At 40.3% G+C, this 23583-nt stretch overlaps 1 protein-coding gene across 3 annotated transcripts in view; it reads right to left on the bottom strand.

The window, feature by feature from the left end:
* Positions 1 to 23583, bottom strand: part of C1H4orf19 (chromosome 1 C4orf19 homolog) — a 105385-nt gene that overhangs the window by 50823 nt on the left and 30979 nt on the right. Inside the window, exons 3-4 of one of the 3 annotated variants that reach the window (XM_056351778.1) lie at positions 14095 to 14142; positions 10391 to 12940 (exon numbers count right to left, since the gene is read on the bottom strand). In XM_056351778.1, coding sequence (XP_056207753.1) covers positions 12001 to 12940; positions 14095 to 14126 — 972 coding nt within the window. In that variant the 5' untranslated portion in view covers positions 14127 to 14142 and the 3' untranslated portion in view covers positions 10391 to 12000. Of the gene's footprint in view, positions 12941 to 14094; positions 14162 to 23583 lie in introns of those variants that run through there. The other 2 variants (XM_056351767.1, XR_008823894.1) reach the window with 2 other exon arrangements.

Raw genomic sequence — 23583 nt, 5'->3', positions numbered from 1 at the left:
GAGCAGTTTTATTTTCTTGGGAAAGGACAACTGCAAATACTAGTTCCATTTTACATGGGAAAGAAGAAAATCTGTGCTTTAATCCAAGTTGGTATCTGATAAAAAACCCTTTACCTTTAAAATATCAAGACTTAAGGTTTTTTATTATCTGACATGGAGTTTTTTTTTTTCTAAAAAACCCACATTATCTTTCTCAATTGTTTTGAAAGGTATGGAATGAAAAATTACAAATGGCAGGAAGCTCTTTGTAGTTGCTTCCTCTCAGCCTGTGTCCCTCTGATACTACAATGCTTAATGGGTTACATTATGTTCTCACAGATGACTACTGTCTGTAAACGGCATTAAAAATGAGCTTTGCTGTATTAACAGTGTGAAGTAGGCTCAAAAGAAAGTTGTGGCTAGCTGAGATGTGTAATTATCAATGTACCATCCTGTTTGCAGGGGTTTTTGTCCTTTATTTCAGTATTCCTGGCTGCACCACACAAGGTTTGTTTTGAGGTCTGTATTTGAATTTCAGAGGTTTATGTTCAGAATTTAAAAAAAAACACCCAAAACCCCCTCAAACAGTCCCTCTAGGCCTTGATTTTCAAAGACACTCAAGATACTGTTGATTGTGAAGCTTCTGGAGATTGGACACACTTTGATTCTCATTTTCAGGGATTTTTTTTTTCTCCTTTTGTTCTTCTACATAACAATAACTGGAGAGTAATGTATTATACTACTGCGTAATTCCTTTAGCACGTTTACCTTCTGACTCCTTGTCACAGAATCATAAGAGTGGTTCAGGTTGGAAGGGACCTTAAAGATTCTAGTTCTAACACCCCTGCCATGGGTAGGGGCATTGTCCTGTAGACCAGGCTGCTCAAAGCCCCATCCAGCCTGGCCTTGAACAGTTCCAGGGATGGGGCATCTACCACTTCTCTGAGCAACCTGTTCCAGTGTCTTACCACCATCACAGTAAAGAATGTCTTCCTAAAACTTAATCCCAATCTATCCTCATTCAGTTTAAGGCCATTACCCCTTGTCCTGTCACCACATGCCCTTGCAAAAAGTCCCTCTCCAGCTTTGGGACCCTTTAGGCATTGAAGGGATGTTATAAGGTCTGCTTGGAGCCTCCTCCAGGCTGAACAACCCCAACTCTCTCAGCCTGTCTTCACAGGAGAGGTGCTCCAGCCCTCTGATCGTCTTTGTGGCCATCTGTACTTGCTCTAGTGGGTCCATTTCTTTGACTTCCTAATGCTTTCAGTAAGAATTGAAGTTAAAACTGAATGCAAGTATAACTGTATCAAGGAACTTTGATGCCAGAAAGGATAAGAATAGAAGATTTAAATTTTGTGTAATACACAGTTTTTATTAGATAATGTGCATATATTGAAATATTGAGAGGATTGCTGTATTAAAGTTTGAGAAATTCCATCATAACTGGACTAACAGAAGTCCTCAAATATGAAGAATTGTATCTAGATGGATTTTTTTTTTTACATGGATAATAGTTCTGTTACTTTTCCTCAATACAGCCACTTTTATGTTTTTTGGTAGACCATTATGCTGAAATTCAGGAACTTACCTCATGCTGCTGTAGCAAAGCAGATGAGGGAACTACTTCTACCTTTAATAAAATCTGATTTTACTGGCAAAGAGCACAAAGCACATGTATTTTTTTGAAACATGATAAAGATCAAAGCATTTCTTTTTATCTTATTTCTGAATCACTTATAAACAACCTCAGTTGAAAAGCATGCCATAGTGTACTTGGTAGCTCATTGCCATTTTCTTTCTGAATTATCTCCTGATTTTTCACAGGTACAGAAACTTAGATGAAAATGGTACCTTATGATTTCTGTACTTGCCAATGTTTTGTGTGTGTCACGTGTGGAAAGACTTATTTCAGCCAGCAGGTTGTTAAAAACTTACTGTTGTTGTACTTACTGCATACTAATACAAAATTATGCGGGTTAAAAAGTGCCTTTTAAGAGATTATTCATCTCCTGATGTGAGGAGGACATATGGTCTGTTCTGGCTTGGTAATGCTGAAAGTGCCTGCTTGGTTGGGACATGAGACTCTCTCTCCTAAGGAACTGTTTCCTAGACTGTTTAATAGCTGTTAAGTGCTTCCACTTGTGCCCTAGATGTAGTCTGAAGTGCAAATCAGTTTGTATCTATTCAGCCAGGGCCTCTGTGCACTTTAGGCCCCTTCCTCCCTTTTCACTACTAGCTGTGTAATACTGCTGCTAATCAATACACAAGAAAACAGAGTGGTTAGGCCATGGCTATCTAATATTAATCAACAACATGTAAGACTTGGCCAGATAAAAGTTGGATTTAATTTTTTTTCCCCCTCAGGGTTTTGTGGAGTCCTCTGTATTTTGGAATTTTGCATTTAGGTTCAAAGTACTGGAACATGCTGGATGTCATTTCCATTTCTCTTGTTTTCTGTATCCTTGTTGATTTTTGTATTTTTCTTTTTCCTCTCCAGTTGTAGGGGGCATGCAGTAAGATGCTGCTGATCTGTTTACTCTCACCACAATGTGATGGTGTCTTGCTCTGGACACACCATTTCTCCCCTTGGCACCACTGGTGGCAGGGCTGTCTGGCTGCTGAACTGCTGCTGCGCAGAGCTGCGAGGGCCCAGTCAGCCTTGGAGCTGCCTTTCTGCCAGGTTAGGATCATCTGGTGAGGGAAAACTTATAATAAAAGGATGTGTAAGGCTGCAGCAAGATGTGGAAAAGGAAGCTGAACAGTTTGGGAAAGTAGGAGTCTGTTCCTCTAGCTCTTGAAGGAAAGAAGATAGAAGAGGCACCAGCCAGGCCTGTAGTGCTGGAAGTATTAAGATGGCGGATGCCTGTGGAGAACCATCCTGGCAAGGTCTGAAAGCTGTCTGTGCTGTTAAAGTAAGTGATCTCTGAATTATCTGTGACCCGGGTGGGGTGGGTGGGTTGGTGGTATATTTTGTTAGTATGTTTAGGTAAGGAGAGATATCACGTCACCTGTGACATGGATGTGCCTTAGTCCAGGGCCTGCTGTGTGGGTAGTGCTTGGCCATCTGTTTCTGCACAAGTAGTCAGGCTTGCTTTGCTTTGGTCTGTGCCTCCGTGGAGTAGGCCTGTTGTATCCTAACTGAAACACTTCTTAAATTGTGTCTGTGCAGCCCCTAGTGCTGTAGAGATGCAATGGCATTAAGTTTAGCTTGCAGCATTGCTGTCTTGTGCAAAGGAAGGTACATAGGCAAATGTATTTTTCTGTCCACATAATCCTGCACTTCTGTGTGTGTAAACCCTCAGATTCCCCTCCCCTACCACCCTTGTTAGCTGTTGTTTCCTTGCCTATTTTCAGTTAGTCATCCCAGTCTGGTTTCTTCTGGGCTGTAGAGTTAAGCAGTGGTGGGCAGGAGGCAGTCGTGCTTGTGCCGAGTGGTTGTGTTGGATGGTCTTGAAAGGGTGGTGATGGGGAATAGAGAGCGTTTGCTTCAGCAAACCTTTCATAGCTGTCAGCTTGCAGCAAAACAGCTGTTTTGCTGTTGCCCAATAACTAACAAACCTAGCTGATACCTGCTGGTACTGATGGCAGAGGGACAAGTGTAAAGGGGAGACAGTAACAGGAATATGAAAGACTGGAAAACCGTAGTGATAGTAAGGGCAGCAGCAGTTTGAGACAAACTTGTCTCTTAACTGTCCTAAAACACTAGCCATTGCTCCATGGGCGTTGCTATATATCCAGTTAGATACCCAGGTAATATGCTGTGATTTTTGCATTGAATAAGATAGAATTTTGAAATTATCATATGAAAATAGTGAGTATTTAACACTGGCCTTCAGTATTTTGATTGACAGTATTTTGATATAAAAACTGAAATCTTAGGAGAGTGTTAAATTAAAATACCCATAGTATTTCCCAAATCTTTTTTTCAAGGATTCTGCATTCCTGTGTGTGTATACACACAGACTTTGTGTCAGCTGCGAGCATGCTTTGCGTGGAGCAGTGGAAATATGTATTTGGTGGCAGCAGAGGGAGCTATTGAAGCTTTTATTGATCATTCAAAAAACTTGGGAGTGTCAGTGTGACAATAAATATAAAGCCCTAATTTAACTGGTGATGTGAGGTGCCTAACTGTCTCAGCAGTGGCATTTGGCTGCCCAGGTCTCTTGTGGCCCAGGAAGGGATGGGGTGAGGCAGGCACAGCAGTCCCCGGGCTCGGGGGCCTGGGCCGGGCGGTGGCCCGCCGGGAGGGGCTCGGCTCCCCGCCTGCCTGCGCCCTGCCGGCCGCCTGCAAGTAGCTGCGGCAGTTATCAAAAGGAACGACGTCAACTGCTCCCTGAGCCAACTTTTTAATCAAAGCAATGAGGAAGAACTGGATCTGTGTGGCGTATGTCAAAACAATAGTGGTGTGCAGCGGCTGGTAATTAACACTCATGCATGACTCTGGAAAAGTAATTCCCAGTCAGGGTGGAGTATGTGTAGTATTTTGTGGGACTTCTGATAATTCATCTTTGATTTTGATTAATGTTGCATCTTTAGTACAGTTCTTTTTTGCAGATGTTAATTGGATGAGTGTTGTATGCAAGTTTGTGTAAACAAGAGATTAATGAATGAAAGTTAACAATAACCAAAATCAGACAGTGGCATTGCTCTGGCAAAGTATGCTGCATATTTGTTAGATAACCACTGTGTTGCTTTTACCTGCTAAACTGAAGTTTATGAGGTTAAAAATCTGTAATATTTCCAAAGTTCTGGAGATGGATTCTAGAGAAACTTACACCACTTTTGGACACAGCAAAGTTTCCTTATACAACTCATCTTATGTTAGAAATACAGAAATTTACATGGGTCTCGTTTTTTCCCTGAAGACTGTATGGAGAAACTGACCTGAGGAATGCCCCTGAGTTCCTTTAATATCATCTTGTTTCTGAAAGAGGTTCTGTAGTGGGTTTGCATGGCAAGGTTTTGGTAGTGGGGTGGCTACTGTGAGAAGATCGCAGAAGTTTCCTCTGCATCCAACAGAGCCAGTGCCAGCTGGCTCCAAGACACTGGCCACTGGCCAAGGTTGAGCCCATGAGTGACAGTGGTAGTGCCTCTGGGATAGCATATTTAAGGGGTGTGTGTGTGTGGAATCTTCATAAAAAAAACTGCAGTGGAAGAGAGGAGTGAGAATGTGTGGGAGCAACAGCTCTGCAGACACCCAGGTCAGTGCAGGAGGAGGGGCAGGAGGGGTTCCAGGTGCCAGAGCAGGTGTTCCAGCAGGGATTCTCCTGCAGCCCATGGTGAAGCCCACGATGGGGCAGGCTGTACCCCTGCAGCTCATGGAGGCTAACGGTGGAGCAGATACCCACCTGCAGCCCGGGGAGGACCCTATGCCAGAGCAGGTAGATGCCCTAAGGAGGCTGTGACCTGTAGGAAGCCCTTGCTGAAACAAGTTTGCTGTCAGGTCTTGTGACCCCATGGGGGACCCATGCTGGAGCAGTCTGTTCCTGAAGGACTGCACCCTGTGGGAAAGACCCATGCTAGAGCAATTTGTGAAGAACTGCAGCCTGTGAGAAGGACTCATGTTGGAGAAGTTTATGAAGAGCTGTCTCCTGTGGAGGGACCCCACGTGCTGGAGTAGGGGAAGGAGCAGCAGAAACAAATGTGATGAACTGACAGTAACCCCCATTCCCTGCTCCCCTGTGCTGCTTGCCAGGGGAGGAGGTAGAGAAATTGGGAACTGTTAAGCCTGGGAAGAAGGGAGGGGTGGGGGGAAGGTTTTTTTTTTTGTTTTGAATGGTAATCAATTAAACTAATTTTCCCCAAGTCAAGTCTGTATTGCCCATGACTGTGATTGCCAAGTGATGTCCCTGTCCTTATCTTGACCCACGAGCCTTTTATGTTTTCTCTCCCCTGTCCAGTTGAGGAGGGGAGTGACAGAGCGGCTTTGGTGGGCACCTGGCATTCAGAACCACCACAGGTTCTCAAGTGGAGAAGGGAAGTAAAGCTTTATTTAGATACCAACCTTTAGACATAAGATGGTAACAACTTAGGTTATTCATTCTTGGTCAAATTGCTACAGTTTGTCCTCGAGCACTTAAACAGTACTTTAATCTTATTCATACATTCATTTTGCTCTGTAGTCATCTTGCCTTTGTCACTTACATTCCTTTCCTTTTGCCTAAGTCTAGGTAAATTATTTGCTATCACAGCTCGAAGTGTTAAGACCAGTGGGTAGCATGTGTGATCCTAGATTATTGAGAATCTGGCCATGCTTTGAGGTTAAGGTAAATAGTTGAGGGTGTTGCCTTGCTCCTTTCTGCTTCTGCATCCTCATAAAAATCAAGCTAATCTCTAGCTCAGAGTAAATCGAAGGGAGCTCAATGAGCAAACAAATTAAACTTCAGTCTTCATGTGACATGGTTTTATTGTACAGTTGGTTCAGTACTTCAGTCATCTGCAATCTGACGTTTTATTGGGATGTTGTGTTTCTTGAAAGACTTGTTTTTTCCTGTTTCACTACAGAATAAAATGTTTTTCGCTTGGTAATGTCCAGCTATTGAGTTATGAAGTACAGCAGAAACCTGTTAAATCCTGTTTAATATATAAAAACTTCAGTAAAGATTCAGAGCAGGGAACGGTGTAACCTTCATAGTTCATGATGGTTGTGAGATGACTGCTTGGGATCTGTACTTCAAGAACTGGATTAAAAACAAAATCAGGACAACTGTTGTCTTTTCTCTGTTTCATTGAGACAATCCTGTTCTTTGCATTAAGTTGTACGAGGGAGTATTTCTTTCCCCTGACTAAAGGAGGAAGAGGTGAGGAGTTGGGGAATTAAGTCTGTTTAATAAAGTTCTGTTGTGAAATTGGATTAAATTATGTTAACAAAGTTAAAATTGTATGTAACAAGAAAAATTTTAAGTTGTGTCTCTTATGTTAAGGCATAAAATTCCTATAATTATTTTAACCTCTTACAGAATACAGCATGCACACTTAATCTCAACACCTCATTGTTTGAAATGGAGAAAGTCCCAAAGGAGGTGGCACAGAGTTTGCAGAAGTGGTCAGTCAGTAGTTGGTACTATCGCTTGCAGTTACAGGCACTATGTCCTGTTTTCTGTTTGTCCAACTAGTTCAGTTACAGAATTGCCTGATCTGAAGTTCAGAAAATGATTGTGAAGGTTCAAAATTAAGAAAAGTTTAAAAACAAACCTCCCTGAGATGCCAGGTGAAGTTGTGAATGGAGAAGTCCTGAGACTGAGGTCTCTAGCTGTGTATGTGGATGCATGAAATTTGGAAATCCTGTCCAGGGAAGGAACTGAGGATTTTCTGTTTTAATTTCATAATGGCCATAATTGTATTTGTTGAGGGCAGTTTGTGTTGGAAAGACCAACGAAAAGGTTAATCTGCTTCTAACAATTATTCTTACACGTTGTATGATATAGGTGTTCTAAAACTTGGAAGGAGGACACAATGTCTGAAACAATTCTGTTGATAAAACTTCCTTTAAAAATAAATTAGTTTCTAATGTAGAATGACTTTGATAAATTTATTTTCTTGTGTATTCAGCATGTTGAACAAAGTTCTAATATGTTTAATTTTGAAGTATTGCTCTTGCACAACTCACATGGATTCCAATTTCCGTGTACATTCAAGGAGGGATATTACAAATCAAGATAAATAATCTATCAAGATTCGTTGTTTCAATGTAATTATAATGTACAATATAGACATTTCATAGAATCATAGAATCATTTAGGTTGGAAAAGACCTTCAAGATCAGAGTCCAACTGTAAACCTAACTTTGAATAAATGTATGAAATACCATATACACAGGTCTTAATAAATATGAAGTATTCTGTTCTATTTAGCAAAATGTGATACTTTGGCAAGAATTAATCTTTTGGAAAATTAAATCACATATAGGAAATTGAAACTACAATACAGCATAAGGCCAAGAATACTTTTTTACTTTTAAGTCAGTGCTTCATATTTCATCATTTAAATGATGATAAAAAGTGGTATTTTTGGATTACTTTAAAGCAATCTAATCTGAAATATCTTTAGAAAATAGTAGACTTTCTATTACTGGATATTAATTTTTAATGGGAAGTCTCCATAGCAACGCTTGCCCAGTGGATTGCCTTTGTGCTTTAAAAGGGAGGAAAAATAATAAATAAATCTGTGCGGGATTTATTTATTTCCAGGTTTCTGCTTTCTTGTTAGGGTTTTGTTTGCTGAACTGAAGAATTCTGCAATATCAAATTTCAGGTTCTTCTGTTGCTCTGTAAACAAACTTCCCCCATAACGTTTTCTCTAGAAAATAATTAACTTCCCTGAATTGGGTGGACTGGGCCATTTTCCACTCCTGTTGTTGTATCTGGAATCTCTGCAGTGATCTGATTTTTTTTTTTTTCATAATCCAGTGGTAACCCACTGCTAAATGAGAAGGTGCTAAGCTTACTCTTAATTACTGTCTCATTGCTTATATATGGAAAGATTACAATTTCCATTTAAGTCGTGTTAGTAGCTTTGGTAGTAGTAGTGAGTGAAACATGAGCTTCCAAGATGCAAAATCTTTCACAGAAATACTAGCTCCTGTAAGTTCCCCATCCTGCTTGCCTGTTCTTTATTACTACATATGTCTTCACACTCACCTATATAGAATTACATCGAATACAGAAACAGTAAAAATAGATATTGGCCAGTCAGTCAGCTACCTCATTAATTCCTTTTGTATCAAAGGAAAACTAAAACATCTAAGCTGTACTTCCTAAGTGAAACCTCTGAATATAGGAAACATAATTGATTAGTGTCTGAAGTTATGGTGTTTGACATGAAGGAGGTATCTTAAAAGCTGTGTAGTTTTTGAGAGAAGTATTAAAATACACAGTTTACTGTTGATTCCAGTAACTTTTTCTTCCTATATTTTGTTTTTTCAAGATACTAAACTTTACTCCCATAATTGCCTGAGCAAAATGGATTGTTCAAGCTGGCAGTGTTTGTGTTTCTTTGCATCAACATCTGATCAAACTGGGTAAGATTTGGTTCTCGTAATTATTTAAAGGCTGATTTTTATGGAGGAAATTGTGGTATTTAAAAATTATTTCTGAGATAATTGATTGTTTCACATTAATTGTGAAACATATACTGCTGTCTGAGAAACTACTAGGGATTCTTGACACTCAGCTGTGACACTATAGAGCTGAAGGGATATAAACACATACATAAATATAAAAACTTTTTTTAGCTGCACAAGACACTTTTAGATAGCAGATAAGAGAAGTCTGAATGTTGATGATTCCTCATAGGTTTGTTCTATGGAAGCTTTCCATATACTGCAGAGTTGAGGTATATATATGCCAGACAGTTTTGGTTTGTTTTTGTTTTGCTGTTGTGGGGGGTGTGTGTGTTTTTTTGGTTTTGGGGTTTTTTTTTGGTTTTTTTTTTGGTTATGAGAAGCATTGACCATTTGTTTCTTATGCAGTGAATATATTTGCGTTACAGTGATTCCTTCTTTATATTTAAGATCATGAAAACTAACTTGGGCTGCAAGAAATGTGATGTTTGTGGCTCAGCTGGTCTTTTGCAGAGGATTTAAGTCTGGTGGTCCACAGTTGTGGGCAGTTGTCTGTCGAAGCGATGCCTGGTTAGGAGTGTCCAGGGCACTGGCTGGGCTGACCAAATGCTCTCGTCGAGTCTGTTTTAATTCTTGGGAAGAAAGATGAAAACTTCCTGTGATTAGCACTCGGAGTTCAGGTTGGAGTTCAGGTTAGAAAAATCTAATTGAGTGGATATTGAAAAATCAAATAGGTTCAGTGGGATGTTTATTGCATAACTCTCTGATGGTTTTTTACATAAATAATTTTTCATGGTTTGTGTCATGGTGCAGCAGGCACTGGTGGCTCCCTGGGGCTGGGATTTGGTGAGCAGCAGAGGCTCCCCGGGGGACAACAGGGCTGGACTTCACAACCAGGGCCTGTCCCACTGCCCCAGCCAGGGAGCAGGGCAGGCTGGGGGGCACTGGGGCAATGCCAGCCCCCTGGGCATCAGGCACCTCCAGTGGAGCCAGGCTGTCAGCCTGCAGGTAGGCCCAGCTCGGCAGGGCCCATGGCTGAGCTGAGGCAGGGTCTGATGCCCTTGGGAAGGGGGGCTGACATGGGGTCCTGGGCCGGGCTGGGGAAGCTCTGGGGCAGTGGGCAGGGACAGTTAGGCCTGGTGATGCACTCCAGGGCCCTCACAATATAAAAGCAGACATATGCTATGTTCTGTCATAACCATAACTAGTCATATGCAATGTGCAAGTCGTTTTCGTTACAGTAATTTTTGATGCACAAACGTGCACATAAAACTTGTGTGTGCTTATGAAAATGCTTAAAGGACCTATTAAAGCAGGAGAGTGGTAGACAAATCAACAGTACTACAATACTTTAAAAACATATAAAGCTTTTTTATTTTCAGAAACAAGGTGGTGACTTTCACCTGTAGCTGTATGTAGTTCTAAAGCTGAGACTTCAGGATTTTTTTAATTGCTCCAAGGGTAACATTAAAGTTTTGAGAAACAGAAATCTTGATTTGGTCTTGCAGTATTTGGAGGAAAAGAGGGAATCTGCATTTAAACAAAAATAATTTAAATATCTACACATAAGACTCGCATCCTTACATATGTTAATGGACTAGGATTCAGCATATACATGACTGGTGCTTTTCACGTATCTAATGAGGGCTATATCTTATAGTACTTCTTTTATGTAACATACAATCAGAAAATGCATAAAGCATAAAAGCTCCCAGATGACTTCTTTATATGATTAAAAAAATTTATTAAGATTTTATAACAAACTCGGAAAACACAAAATTTCTGTATAAAATGTCAAGCACTCTATTTCAACCATTAAGATCCAAATTTTGATGAATTGCCAGGTGAATTGGTTTCTACCTCCCCCCTGAAAGGTTAACATACTAGTCTTTAGATCAGAGGAAGAGTAAATACTCCAGGAATGCAGCTGATATTTTCAGGTCTTATGCTTAATGCAGCTTGGAAGCTAAATCCCTTTTCTGCTGTAAGTTTAAGGACTGAAGCAGAGCCAGGGAGGGGTCCACGCTGGCTCTTACTGTTTGTATATAAAAAAACCCCATATCTTGCTGGGGGTGTTTGAGATACAACCTGTTTGCAAACTGTTTGTTAAGGCAAGAGATGCGTGCCTGGAAAATTTAGCAGAGTTGAAAAGTCTTAGGCTGTACTTTTATAACAATTTTAATTTATGCAAACTAGCAGGACTGAGTTTGGATTCCTCTCTAGCACCTCTAAGAGTATGTGTGCTATTCTTATGTGAGCTACTTCAGCTCATGAAGCCAACAGAAAATTAGCCACTTTCTTAGATGTGTCTAGACTTCTTGCGGTTTTAATGAGCTGAAGCAGGTCACTTGGGGTATCAAAGAAATTCCAGGGGAGGCGTAAGGGAAGAGACAAGGTCCTAACACCAGCTGCACATGCACGGTTGTAGGCTTAATCCAGAATGGAACCTTAACTGCAGTGAAGTGCAAGCCAAGCTGCCTTCCCTATTTCATACTTCATTAGATCATAGAACTTTGGGTCAGTTTCTTCTTTTTTGTGCTAACATGATGAAAAACTGTGATTTCTAACTCCATGGCTTCCATAGTTCTGTTGTAAATAATGGAAGTTTTCTGAACCTGGAACATGTTGTGTGCACAGACCTTCTGGAGGGTCAAAACCAAAGGAAACATTTGCACGAGTCCAGGTGAGGTGGGTATAAAGCAGAATATCCTATGCAGAAGAAATGATGCTTTGCTCTCCTGGTTGGCCTCATGGAGAAGTGTGTTAGTATTGCCGTTAGTGAAGGGAACACTTCTGTACCGCAGGCAGTAGAAACTGAAAGGCTGTATAAAACAGCTGAAGGGCCAGAGGTTTAGTCTCAATTCCTTTTATATATGCTGTTCACAGCAGCTGTCACATGCTTATATAGATCCAGAAATGAAATCTGGATCTTACCCAGTGTATTAGAAAGAAACGTTCATCTAGTACTCATCGTCATCTTCCAGGTCTTCCCCTGCAGTTGCAGCCTCCAGTGCAGCCAGAGCTGCTGCAACTTCTGCATCTTCATCTTCAGTTTCTCCATTAATGTCTTTATATTTGGGGTGTGTGGGTGCCTGTGCTACTTTGGTAACAGCCACAGCAGTGATACTACCAGTAATACCCTCACTCAAACTTGTGGAGTAAGTTTTAAAAGGTTCAATACTGCTCTCCTTCATAGGCAAAGGTGGGATTACACAAAAGTCCTGGTCCTGTATTGCTGAAGGCCCAGCATTTTGGTCTGAATGTGCACAATTGACTGGAAAGCTATATTTTTCAACATAGTTCCTGGTTTGTTTGCCATTTTGGGGATAATCAACATCTGGCAGTTGTATGGCATTGTCTTGTGTCTCCAATATTGCACTTCCTTTGTCTTCTGCAGACCCAGAGTTCTCATCTTGAATACTGTTTGGTTCATTGCAGGCTGCCTTTGCCTGCCTACCTGCCTCTAGTTCAAGTTCCTGCCCAGACCTATTTGATTTGGTGTAGAAGTCTTTATTGGTGACTAAAGAAGCCTCTGACTGGCTGGATGTTCCCTGTTCACTGGCTTCTTTCACTGTGTTTGTGTTGGGGTTGAGCATGGAGTGCACTCCAGCACAGGAGGTGCCACTATTGACTGCAACATCAAGCTTTGCAACACACTTCACAAGTCCATCTTCTTGAAAATCATTGCCTCTGTGGTTCCAGAGAGTTTCTTTTGTGCTATTTACCTGATTTCTATTTTCTGGTCTATTTAGCTCATCCTTCTGGAGTTCATTTTTACATTCTTGAATTTTACTGTTCTCTTTGAATTTGGATTTATTGCCACCTTGCTCATTGTGTTCATAGCTGTTTACTTCATGAATGCGTCCAGGCGACTGTACTTCTTCTGGATCAAAAATATAGCTGGAGTAAGGAAAATTTGTAGAAGAAATGTTAATTATGCTGTTAATCAATAGAATTAAAAGAAGCATTAAGCTTAATTTTTAAGCTGGAGATCTTGAGGACCTGGTGTCACTAAACTTTACCTGGTGTCACTAAACTTTACCTGGGGTCCCGAGAATGAGCTAAACCAAATGGAAATGCTGAACTGTGCTGTAGGCTGCTGTCTCCCAGGACTAATCTTAACTAACCCCTGTAGTGAGATTCATGAGGGGCATAAGGAGGATATCAGACAACTGTGTGCTGGTTGTTGCATGTTTCCAGCTTTATTTTTTATTTTCTCTGGGGGGTTGATTAGCCAATAGTCATCACATAGATTGTTAATTAATATGTCCTCATGTAGCTGCTAAAATATGTCCCTTTTTTTTTTTTCCTGGTGTTTTTCCTTTGAAGCCTTATCTCTTTGCCCTTTTCCTTTTTGTGCTCTCCTTTTTCCTTTCTTCATTTTTCCTCTTGTTCCATATTTTCCTTGACTTGCTTCTTGCAGAGTGTGTCTCTCTTCTTTATTTCCCCTCTTTCTCTCATAGCACCAATTTTCTTTCCCACTTCCTTACTTGTTCTAGAGGTGTGGCCAAAGGAAGGAGTAACTGTCAAATGTCAAAAAAACTGTCAAATGTTGTCAAATATCAAACAAACAAATAGAAAGTGTCTTTCTAAAACTAGTCAGTCTTGCTCTCCAGGGAGATTTCTAATGTGGGAATTATTCCCACAACTAACTATGCTTCCATCATAGCATTTAAGCAAGGATCTGTGGTTGGGTTTCATTGCTTAGGAGAAAGGGAGGATCTGATAATGTATGTGTTCTTTGTTTTACTGAATTGAGGGAAGCTCATGCTACCTAAATGAGAAAAGGCTTTGCTAAAGATGTTTTCAATGCTGCACAATTTTTGTGTGGGATAGAAATTATAGAAATGGACCTCAATTACAGTAAATCAAAATTACATTCCCAGGAAATCAGTATGCCTATACTCTGGCGTGACTTTAAAGAATACCAGAAACTTTTGGGAAACTCCAATCTTGCAAATGGGCTTAATTTAAGCAACAGGTGTAGGGGAGAACAGACACATATTTTAATGCATTTCTTTTATCCAGTCTAAGCAGCTCTTGTTCTGTTGTACCTTTGTATCATTTTGCAGCACCTGCACCCCATCTGGATTTTCTTTAATCTGGAAAGAGAGAGAGGGAAGGCAAGGGAGAGGGAAGGTGAGTGAAGCATTATGAAATCAGTACATGGGCAATTGCATTGAAAATTATGCTCATGTTTAGAAGGGTTTTATTACCTAAAAAGAAAGATGCCTACGTAAGAATGGATGCAGTATGGTTCAAGGTCTTTCTAGGTTGCTTACTTGAGTTGACAGGGGCCTTTAGTTGGGGAAGAATTTAACAGTTCTTAAACAGATAGCAGTGTTCTCTCAGAACAGTTTGCTAAGCAATTTTAGGACTTGGAGGCTCCTAAGTCAGAGTAGTGGGGCGTATTTGGGGGATTTATTTATTTATTTATTTGGCAGCTATTGCCGGACTTCTCTTCCGTGAATTTGACAAGTTGCTTTTTGAACTCCAGTAAACTGCTAGCATCTACAGCATCCATTATTCGGGAGTTTCACAGCCCAGCCTTGCCTTGTGAAGAAGCACTGGCTTTTGTTTGACTTGAACCTGGTTCTTACTAGCAGCATTTGATGCTTTCTGTTTCTTGTATTGGAACAGGTGGTGAGCATCATGTCCCGTTATCACTACAGTACAGGTCCTGTACTGCCTCTTCAGTTCTGATATGCAATCTGAAGAATCCTCATATTTTTAAATGTTACACACACTGACATTGCTTCATGCCTATAGATTGTCCTTGGTGTGTTTGTCCAAGTCTTTGGCTTTTCAACATCCTTCTTAGATGAGGTGTGGGAACCACAGATGCAGAGTTCTCTGTGTATGGGGAACCACAGATTCCTTCTTTCCTAGTAACTCCTGTCCCAACTCAGTTGGCTCTGACAGCTACTGGGCTACTAGCCTACGTATTGCTGGGATTGGCACTTTATTATATGTGGAGTGTTGCACCTGCTTTTTACTGTAGTAAATTCTTAAAGAGTTTTACTACAACTAGCAGAGTGTTTGTGTTTTGCTACATCTCTGTATATTGCAAGCTGATTTTGTATGTGTGTCATTGCCTGACACAGTGAGATGCTAAGAGCTATCTCTTACACGCTTCATATGCCAAGGTCTTTTACTATGGGAAGAAATAGTTTGCTAACTTGGAGCCTTGAGGACTTTCTTGTTTGGAACCTAAAGTGAAGATGCAGATCTGAACATCCCCAAATCCTACAAAACTCATTAGTCTTCATGGATCGGGGCTATCTTATTTCTAATTAATCAAGTCAAGACAGGTTGTTAATATAGTTGTCCATTGTTATTCAGGCTCTTTCTTTTTCTCCAACCTCACATGCTTTTGCCATTGCCTAAGGACAGCAGCTCACTTGCCATAAAAGAGAAATTGATGATGCAAGGTCAGGGTATTTTCTAGAGTGATTTATTCACAAAACACCAAAGGAAAGTAGTGTTGATTTATTCTTACCAGGCATGGCCTGAACCTCACACCAGTGATTATGCTAGCAGAAATTACGATCAGGACTCTGCTGTATGGGCTTATTGTCTCACTTTTTTTCCTCTAAAATCTGACTTTCTCTGGTATTAGCACTTAACAAAATGCCTGATGTCAAGCCTCTTATTCTTGGAGCTTCTAAGGACCAGCCATCCTTCAGCAGCTGGTTTTAGCTCGTGTATAGCTGATCCTATCTATCCTTGTTGTTGTCTGCAAATGAGCTGTTCTGGAGCAGAAACTTCGATTAGAAGTAGCAAGCTTGCTGTAGCTCAGTGCCTGCTGGGATGGCTTGTAAGCCAGCTGCTTTGCTTCCTCTGTCTTGGTGCTGCTTTCCTGTCTTCCTTAAATGCAGTGTCCCTTCCACACCTCTGCTGATCTTGTGCTCTATGTTGTTATCCTCCACCACTCAACAATGTCGTAACAGGATTTCTGATACAGGGGTTTTTATCTGAAGAGGAGGTAGTAACTGGTGAGGTGGTCATGAGTACTGGCTTTCCTTATGTGCAGTTTCTGAAGTACCTATGTGTCTGGATGGGTTTGACTAGATATGGGGCTTATTTGAGCTGGCTGGCATAGCCATCTTTTCCAGCCAAAGAGGAATTCTTAATACAATTTGCTTTGATTGTGTTAAAAGCCGAATTAGCTATAGCCCTTCTTTAGTTTAAGATTGATATGAAGTTAATTCAGTTGAGCTAATCCCTGTGTCAACACTTGGTTTGGTTTGACTGACATCTTTAGTTTTAGCTTAAACCTGCATATAAATTGAGAGGACAAAAAGTGCATAAAGTTGACCAGCTGTTGATACACTCAACCTTCAAATTGCAGTGGCTGGTAGGTTACCATGTGTTAGATAAGTGACGTGATCTCTGTTCATGGGAAAGTCAATGTAACTTGACTTATGGTAAGCCTCTTCCTATTCAGTCTTACCATCCCTCATGCTTGCCATGGTCTAGGAGTATGTTGATTATTATTTCAACTCTGCTAAATCACGATAACTTCAGTGGCTGTCAGTTGCCATGTGAGCCTACTGAAATGCCCACACAGCCTTTGGCTTGACTTTAAGGTTTATAGATTTGGTGAAAACAGTCCCAGTTTATATGTAGACCAGTTCTCAGAAGAGATACTGCTTCTAGCTGGGTGGGGGCACTTCAGGTCAGGCTGCTTGTCTTCAAACTTTTTTCTGACAAATTTCCTATTCAGTGCTTTTACTTATAACTGTTTATAATTTTTAAAGTGCAAAATCTTGCTTATAGGTTTTAAACATTGGGAAGTGCTAACTGCTGTCCTTTATTCTGTCGTAAAGGTGCTTGTCATTGTCATCGAAGGCAATTACAAATGGAAATTACTGTTGTTGTTTTCATAGGAAGCACTTTCCTGGTTGTGTTTTTTAATTACAGTTACTGTTTGAATTATCTCTGTGCTACTGTGTTAAGTTTTTCTACTGATTAGTTACAACTGCATCTGTCCTCTGGCATGAATAAACTATTGCATATGGAAAATACTTTAGTTGTATTATCTTATAAATTATTTCACATGCCTGAAATAGGAATATGGTTTTACAATATCACTGTCTGAACAGTGGTTTGGTTTTTCGCTTATCCTTTTCTTCCATATTTTTAATAATCTTTTAAGTCAAGTTGAAAAGTAATTCTAGGGAACAAATTGCTTCTATAGTATGAAAAGGCATGCTTTAATCCTACTTATCTTGTTTTAGGTACCTTGCCCCAAAGACTTGTGTATTGTTTGATGTTCATAGTTCCATTAATGGACAGGTAGTATTAATAAGCTCCTCTCTGGAGCAGTTTGAATCAAGCACATGCTATAGACTTGCAACAGAAAAGGTTAGAGAGCTCAAACAGTGCATAATGATATGCTGATACTGAGTTTAGAAACATTGCATCCTCTTATGATCAAACTTTTTTGCCTTTTTATATGATGTTTATTCTGTTATCTATTCTGTGCTGCTAAATTGATTAGATAATTTGAGATGAATGTGATGTGATGCAGAATACTCTGTTGCAGAACACTAATATTTATATCCTCAGAATTCAGACCGAACTGCCATTAATCCTAGACACCATTCATTCTCAACCATGAAGTTCCTGAAGGCCTGTAAATTTCAGTCACTGGTTTTTGAGTCATTTAATCCTGAACACTGACATATCATCTGGCATTAAAGCTCTACTAAAATGTTAAATACATATATTTATTTGTTGTTTTAGACATGCACTGGAACACTTGGGGCATTTACAGGAAGGAGATGGAGCTGTTTGGGCGAGAGGAATGAAGGAGGCCTAGAATTAATTTTTTTTTGCTCTGCTAAATCTTGAACTTTCACCTTCCAGCTTTGAGTAGCTGCTCAATCTTCTAAAGTGTGTATCTGAGGTTGAGCTTGTACCAGTTTTACAAAATAATCAGATTCTTGCAGCATGAGAGAGTAGGGATAGCCTTATGGCTTGCACATTCAGTGTAAGTGCTTGCTTCAGTTAAAGTTTTATAATACTTTTCTTCAGTGAAAGAGATGGAAGAAGCCCAGCTCTGTGTGTTTCCTTCAGCCACCCCAGCAGACCCTTAGGTGACCACGCAAAAGATAGTCTAGATATAATGTCCTTGCAATGTATTAAATGAATGTTCACAGAGAGACCAGGAGGACCTGATGTTACAAAATAATTAATTTATTCCTTTAAAGGAAAATGATACAGAAGAGCAACTATTCTAAAATCAGTTGGAAAAAATGCTACTATGGAACAAGGTAGTAATCAGCCTTAATTTGAGGAGAAGAGAACACCAATCCCACCAGTAAAATAAATGCTGAAAAAGGGGAGGCTGTTAAATATTTTTATGGTGACACCTGCTAAGAGAATGAAATGGAACTTTTCTTAAAGTGTGAGACCTTGCTGACACTAACAAGAATGGTGTCTGACTCCAAAAATGTAAGCTTGCATTTCAAGCCACAATGTGCTTTAAGAAGAGTTTGCTTTGCTTTGTCAGGTTCGAGAAACACAACTTATCTGATATTAAGTTATATAGTAACATAGCTTCTATTATCTATTTAAACTGTAGCTGTGTTATGAATAAATAAAAAAAAATGAAGTAAAATGTCATGAAAAGGGAAGGAGAAATATTTTTGAGAAATAAAAATGGTTTGACAGACTTTCTTGATATTCTTGGAAGTTTACACAGAAGCACAAAACCTCCAATCTTATTTTTTTGTGGTGTATTTTTTCTTCTGTCTTGATTTAAAAAAAAACCACCAACAAACAACAAAAAAACCCCCAAAACCCTGCAAGAGTAAAGGCAGAAAGCTGAGGGAGAGCATATTAAAACAGCTTTTCTAGTAGGTCTTAAACTGATAAACTCTGGCTTTGTGACTTTTGATCTGGGTCATTCTTTTTGTTGGGTTTTTTGTTTTTTGTTTGGTTTGGGGTTTTCCTCCCCCACACCCATGGTGTTTTATGAGATTTTGTGTTTCTTTGGCTCTTCTCTCTCCTCCATATTTTCCCACTCTAGATTATAAAATAACGAGTATTTTTTTCCTACATGTGTATAATCTGGGCTGCTGAGACCAGATGATGCATCTCCCAGGGGCCTGGGGCACCTCTTTCTGATGACTTTTTCCAGTAGAGGCACCTTTCAGACTAGACCCTGCTGGTGTCTGCCCCATCAGTCTGCTGTGCTTTGCACTCCTCAGTGAAACCTGTCCATTCTGAGGCTACTAGCCTGAGCTACCAGTCTCTGTGCAAGGGAAAGGAGCCCTTGCTCATCAGAATTAAGCCTGGCTGTTGCACTACTGACAAAACCACAATTTACTTAGTGGGGTTTTTTTTGCTAGCAAGATCTCATATAGATGCCAAATGCTAACCAGCTAGGAGGCATATTCACAGGAGCAAATGTTGGAAGAGAAAGTGTTTACAGAAGGAACATGAAGAATTTGAGGTGGGAATAACCTTGGAGAGCTGTAGCACTTGGCAAGCTTCTCCTAATGGGAGGTGTGGTTTGCCTTCTGTGCTGAGTAGTCATTCACAATTCTCAGATTTCAGAGGCTGTCCTCAGCATGTGCCAAGGTCTGAGAAAGGGTTAGGTGTGTCTGGACTGGAGGAGGGACAGGCAATGTGTTACTGAGGGGTGGAGGCAGGGAAACAATTGATCTGGATGACGATATAAAAGAGGCACAGAAAGATTGTGGGCATATGGTAGAGCTGGGAAGAGCTATATTTAGAAATTTAGAAAACTAGTAAACATACAGTAGAAAAAAAAATTACCAGCCTGCGGTAGAGGGAGAGAAGAAAACAGGGAAAAAGTTGTAAAGGAAGAAATACCAGGGACAAATTTTGTTAGCTACACACTGTGCAGTCTGTGACTACTATTGGATGAATACCATGTGTAAGAACTGCCTCACTTTGCTTAAAATACAGAGAATACTGCAAATCCTTTAGGTTTTTTCCTGACCTTGGTCACCCTTCTGAGTCCAGAGGGCCTCCAAAGAGGCAGGGGGTGGGAACCAAGACATCGTGGGCCCAGAATTACCTGAGCAGCCTGATCTAGTTGAAGATGTCCCTGCTTATTGCAGGGGGCTTGGACTAGATGACCTTTAAAGGTCCTTTCTGATCCAAACTATTCTATGATTCTATAAGGCTCTGTGGAGACTAACAGCACCAATAAAACCTTCAGAACTGACAGATGTGTTCTGAAAACAAATTACTTTCCTACAAAACTCCAGATCAGTTCGCCTCCTGCACCTGAAAGTTACAGCCCAATTTGGCTGGAATGGTCACATTTAACATATGCGTGAGAACAAAAAAAAATTGTGAAAAATTGAAGTGGTATAAAATGCCTGATCTTTTTCATTGAGCCTCTAGAGTCTTTGGCAATTCTTGTCTTGGTGTGGTTGTTACGGAGGTAAAAATTTGATAAGTCTGTGCTTAATTCTTCATTGGGACCAACACTTAAAGCTGGACTGAAATCTGTCTACTTTCATTTTTCCTGACTGAATCTTTGTCTGGAAATTTATTTTAAAGGTGTGTCAGGGAACAACTGAATTGTCATATATAATCTAAAATAAATGAACTAACCTAACGAAATATCATAATACTCTCACTAATAAGAAGCAGGTCCTACCTCGTGGGCTCTTTTTGTTTGTTTTCTGTAGCTGAATTGGCTTCAGTCCCTTTGTTCACACTTTCTTAAAGTGCAGCACTGAAGTGTCATTCTTCCTGTGCTTCAGCCATCTTGCAGTCCAGCCCTAGTGAGATACCTGGCTGTGCTACCCTGCTGACAGAGACTGGTAGACTGGCTTTGAGTCACCCTGTCTGCATTGTTCTGCAAGAAGAGGGAATTGTGCAAGTGCTTTTCCTGGTACAGCTTGGTTTACCCTCCTGTTCTGAGGGAGGCAGGCTCTATATTTGGGAATAAGCAGTGTCAGAGTCCACCAGAAAGAGCCTTATGCTGTCCTGCCAGCACAAGGTTATTGCCAAGGTTATAGTTGCCTGTTATTTTACAAACAAAGCTGAGGAGCTGCACAGGTCTACCAGCCGCTTTTATTTTCCTCTGAGGCCTTATTTTTCCACCTGAATGGTTTGCATGCATCTCTAGAACAGCTAGCTGTGAAGATAAGAGAAGCTGGGAGAATACAGAGGGACCCATGAAAGACTCACATAAAACTTCTTCAGCCACAGCCTAACTACAGTGGTGACACGGCAGCTTTGGATGTCTTAACTTCCATTACCTCCCTCTGCTTGTTCCTTTTCAAATTTGATCCAATTTTTCACAGATAAATGTAATCATTGCATGAATGCAGATAATCCTTACGCTATCTTCAGTTGCTGAGAGGAATATTTATTTTGGTTTTTTGAAGATAATTTTTTCTGTTTTTTCTCACTGGTCAGGCTGAATTGAGATCATGGATTGTATGTCGTTTGAGCCAGTGGCCTAATTCTTTATGTGGTTTTGTGTCTGAAGTATCAGACTTTTGGGTGATACTATACGCTGGCACTGTGTACAGATAATGGCTGTTTGTTTCAATGAAGGAAGAATGTGAGGTATTCTGTATGCTATTCAAGGCATGAAGTTTGGGTTTGATTTTATGGAGGGGGACTTAGGGGTATAATTTTCACTTCTTCCCAACGAAGCTGTGAAACTGATATAGAGTCATAGTTTTTTCAGGGGAGAAAAGTAGCTTTAACTGGGGCAGGTATCAAAACCTGGAGGTTCTCAGGCATCAGAAGCATGGGGTGTTTGTTATCTGGGAATTTATAGGATTTGCTCAGTCACGGCTTCATAAATTTTGATGCTTTGTACTCTGACATTGAGCAAATCAAGTGATACTTAAACAGAATTGTTTCTAATTAGCTGAATCCCACACTTCTCAGGAGATGGTAGAGCAAAATGATTTAATATCAAACACCCAAATAGCAAATGTTATGCTTGCCCGATGAACCATCAATACAGCATCAGCTAATTGCCAAACTATGGCCTACTTGCAAATAATCAGTGGGAGCAATGTTATCATGATTTTAACCTCTATCTGTGTGGCAACTTCTGAAAATGTAGGCATGCATTAAGCATTTATCCAGGAAACTTGTAATAATAATAATTGTCAAAAATTTGCACTTACTGTGCTCTTTGTCCTAGGATTACAACATTAACAGTCAATGCTAATTACTATGTACATGAAATAGCACAAACAGCATATTATATCTTTGGATTATTCATAATAGCATCCAAGGGAGAGTGCTGTCTGCTAGCTGAGAGGTGTGCAGGAGTCAATTATGTCCTCTAATTGTGGGTGGGTGCTGTGACATTTCTCAACATGGGGGAAAAGCATCCTGCCAGCATGATGTCTGGCTACAATCTGATGAGAAGCAGCTATGGCACTCAGGATGCTCAGAGTAATGGAAATATCTGCTTACATTTGTATTCTTACTCAAAGAGCTGAGAAAACGTCAGATTTAGCCAGAGTCTGCTATTAGAAAAATACATACTAATTATCTTACATACATGTAGTTGTACTAACAAGAAACTGTATCAGTATAGTTGGCAATGGTAATACCTGCCAGTTGTTACATGCTAGTGTAAATAACTTAGAATGGGAAGCATCTGAATTGATGCAAATGCTACATGAGAAAGTGTTATACTTCTTTACAGCTCCTCTCTCCCCATGCTTCCAGACATCTAGCTACATTTTTATCTAATCCTGTTGGTATTTGTGTTCCCACCTTGCCCCTTCCCTTCTTTTTCATGCAGATATTTTGCACCAAACTATGATGCAGTGGTGGGCAGGTGTCAAGGTAGGGAAGCTTGAGTGATCTCATTGTAGCTTGAGCACACCTGCACTTGTTTGCAGGTGTGCTGGCGAAAGGGGAAGGTAATGAAAAGTAGATGCTATCAGTTTTACAGAAGGTGTTTTGTTTTGAATTGTAACTGTTGGTTATTGCCTAAGCTGCTCTTCCAAAAAATGTAGTAATATGCATAGCTATGTTAAGTCCTGCTGGCTCCTCCTCAAAATGTCCTCCTTTCCAAATCAGTAAAGTCAGCCAGATCTTCCACTTACCCCAGTGGTTTTCCTGACAGTATTATCAGTATATGAAGTCCCATGTTTTATTCTCATCATAGATTTCTATTTCCACTCTGCCAACATTTTTTTATTTTAAAGTCATTCTTGTACTATTTCATTGACTAATATCTCTGGTAGCTGCAGGCTTTTTTGTAAACATCTCTGAGAAAGTAAGGCCAGCTCACAGGGAGGGACCTTTTTGTGAGGCCCTCGTTACTGCAGTAGAGTGATCTAGAGGGCACATGGGCTACAACTTGGAGGTGACCTGAATATGCCCCTTTTTCATGTTGGGCTCTTTGCAATTGATTTTAAATGTTTACAAGACACTTAAAAGGAAATGCGTTTTCTACGACTAGTTCCTCATCACTCACAGCACTAGGTCACAGAATGTTTCCCTACTCCCATTATTTACCATACATAATGTTTGTTTTATTTTTGAGTAAAAGGAAGAGTGGGGCAAAGGGT

The sequence above is a fragment of the Falco biarmicus genome, chromosome 1, assembly GCF_023638135.1.
Source record: "Falco biarmicus isolate bFalBia1 chromosome 1, bFalBia1.pri, whole genome shotgun sequence".
In the NCBI taxonomy this organism is placed as follows: Eukaryota; Metazoa; Chordata; class Aves; order Falconiformes; family Falconidae; genus Falco; species Falco biarmicus.
Note: the sequence above shows the minus strand (reverse complement) of the source record. Positions and strands in the feature narration are given on the sequence as shown.